Below are 2,580 nucleotides of genomic sequence, written 5' to 3'. Positions count from 1 at the left end.
CATAAAAATGATGTAATGAACAGTGTTTGAAGTAAATTTGGTGTCAACAAAGAAAAAGAAAAAAATCTGGGTTGCTGGGCAATATGAATGAGAGAGGAAAAGTTACAGATGGCAAAAAAACTAAAAAATGACAGGGCTAAAACTACAAAGGGGAATCATACTTTTCACTGCCATACCCTTCTGGCTATTACGGATTATCAACTATATCCCTAAATATGTATTGCAATGATGTCCCCCCAGACTTGATCAAAAATTACAAATTTCTCAAGGCTGGATGTTTAAAACACAAGGGGATTGGAAAAACACAGCTGAGCTGAAAAGCTGCTGAAATTTGTTTGGCTACTGGCAGCTACAATTTTTTCTCGCCTAAATTGAGGTTATATATTCTGTAATAAATTTTATCCAATGCACTGTGTAACACAAATTATTTAACATACAGAATTTAAGAGTTATGAGTACTCCCCGTGCCAAAACATAAGTTTTTCAGACAGTGTAGAATCACTGTTTGTCAATGTACATCCAAATTTAATGAGCACTGGAGATTTCCAGTTATGGTTTTATTGTATGAAATATGAGTAAAAAAGTGAAACTATTTGGCCTTCAGTATGGCAGCAGGATGATTTGGAGTAATAAAAATCTTTTTATAACTTTTAGTCATAGTAGTCCATGACTGCGGATGATGCATGCCAAATCTGGAGATGACTGACTTAAAGGTCACAGGAAAAAAGACCACAAGTGGTGCATGGGAGGATTCCCTACTGGGATCTGTTAAAGTCCATAACATGTCCTATTTTCTTCAGTGACATTAAAAGCCCCGGTTTTTGGTTTGCCTACGTGATGACTCCCCGTCTCGCTGACATCCTTCAATTCTCTTTCTCTCTTTCCCCATTACTGAACCTTTCAATCTGCCCAGATTGTAATTCCCCTTGCTATTAGGTCTTTCATCAAAGAGCTCCATTCAGCTGAGGGGAACAAAGGGGATGGAGGTGACCACTCCGGGCTTCGGTCACTCCATGGCACAGGGACCAGCCCCCTCCAAAACGGTCTACAGGCCTCTCGAGCTTGGGACAAAAGTGCTTTTGACAAGGAGCTTACAGTGTTGGATGTAAGAGGATGTAGCAGGCACTAAACTAATTTAACAAGAGGTGAAATAAGTTGGTCAAGGACAGGCGCAGCAGAAGACAATGGTATTTAATACACGAGACAAACCAAAGGAGACAAACTGAACACATTTTTCCACAACTATAATGACAACTGAAGTCTGATGAGGAAAGACACTGCTCTGAGAGTTGAAATGATGAAATGTTGTGCAGATGGCTTAATGACCATGAGCCAGTGCTGTGAGAATAGCAGCTGAGTGTGAGATGAAGCACGGTCAGTCATCGCATTAGTGAATACTGAGCATACAGAAGCAAGTTAGGTGTGCAACAATGCACCTCAGCACACATCAACCCCACAGCAAGAACTTGACAAACCTACAGAATACTAAAGAACCACAGTCACAGCCACACATGCATGCACACCCACTGTGCTCTCACCTTTGCGGTCAGGTTTGAGATTTCGGTCCACAGGCGGGGGCTGACAGTCACTGAGCATTGGTCTGCGAGGAGGGGTCTTAGGACTGGAGCGGAAGCCCATGTGGGCAGGTGGGGGGACCTGCTTTCCAAGGGAGGAAAACTCCATGGTGCTTGGGGTCATGGGCACATAGTTCGGTTCGTGCATTGGCTCCGATAAACTGCCTGAGTGATGGTGTGACGGGGAGTTGGCACTCATAGGTACATAGTTCTGGTCTACCTCCTCTGTGGACTGGCTGCCCACTGGCATCATTCCTTTGTTTTTCTGAGGGTGACAAGATAGACATACATGTTAACAAATAAAGGACAGACAAAGGACAGACAAAGGCCACAGAGGGGCAGTAATAATGTTCAACATTATATCTACAAAATAGTTGGTGGCTAACACTCCATAATGGGAGTCAACAGATTACTGGCCTAGCAGATTATTGAGGCCGATATTTGGTATTTTAGCCCTAAAAAAACAATTACGGTCGACCCCTACTCAATAAGCAGTCAAAACTCTGAGCAATCATCTGCTCATTTCTCCTCATGCACCATTAGGGCTATAAAAGGCTGATTTAGGTGACCAGAACATAACTACATAATTCAAGTGATTATACCCTAAAGACAACACAGTTATAAATATTATATTCTGTTTCTGCCAATACATCCCCCTAAATCCTACAAACTGGTCTTTTAAGTAGACAACCTCTACTTGAAAGCACCCTATTGTTCTACATAAATTTGGTTTATATAATAAACTTGGAACAACACTTACAAAATAGCTGTTGAAGCTTTCGTTGAAGTCAAATGAGCAGCTTTTCTCCGAGGGGAATGATCTAGGAATGTCATAGCAGTCCTGGGATCCAAAATCTGCAAAAAATTAAATAAATAAAAATAAATTAATTTTGTAAATAAATATAATAAATAAATGGAGGGCAGTGAACCTAATATTTTCCCATATCAAAGCTATATGCTGAATATAATGCCCATTTATGCTTTGGCATGATCCTTACAACACACA

General features: G+C 40.9%; 1 protein-coding gene across 1 annotated transcript; it reads right to left on the bottom strand.

Annotated features, from left to right (window-relative positions):
• Positions 1–1,527: 1,527 nt before the first annotated feature.
• On the bottom strand, positions 1,528–2,429 carry LOC121939773 (GRB2-associated-binding protein 1-like; the record flags this gene model as incomplete). The annotated part of the gene is made up of 2 exons (XM_042482728.1): positions 1,528–1,839; positions 2,335–2,429. Coding segments are annotated over 2 exons (407 nt in total), but the record flags the coding sequence as incomplete, so codon positions are not given.
• Positions 2,430–2,580: the final 151 nt, after the last annotated feature.

The sequence above is a fragment of the Plectropomus leopardus genome, unplaced genomic scaffold (genome assembly GCF_008729295.1).
Source record: "Plectropomus leopardus isolate mb unplaced genomic scaffold, YSFRI_Pleo_2.0 unplaced_scaffold5949, whole genome shotgun sequence".
Taxonomy (NCBI): Eukaryota; Metazoa; Chordata; class Actinopteri; order Perciformes; family Serranidae; genus Plectropomus; species Plectropomus leopardus.
The sequence above is the reverse complement of the archived record's forward strand: the minus strand, read 5'-3'. Positions and strand labels throughout refer to the sequence as shown.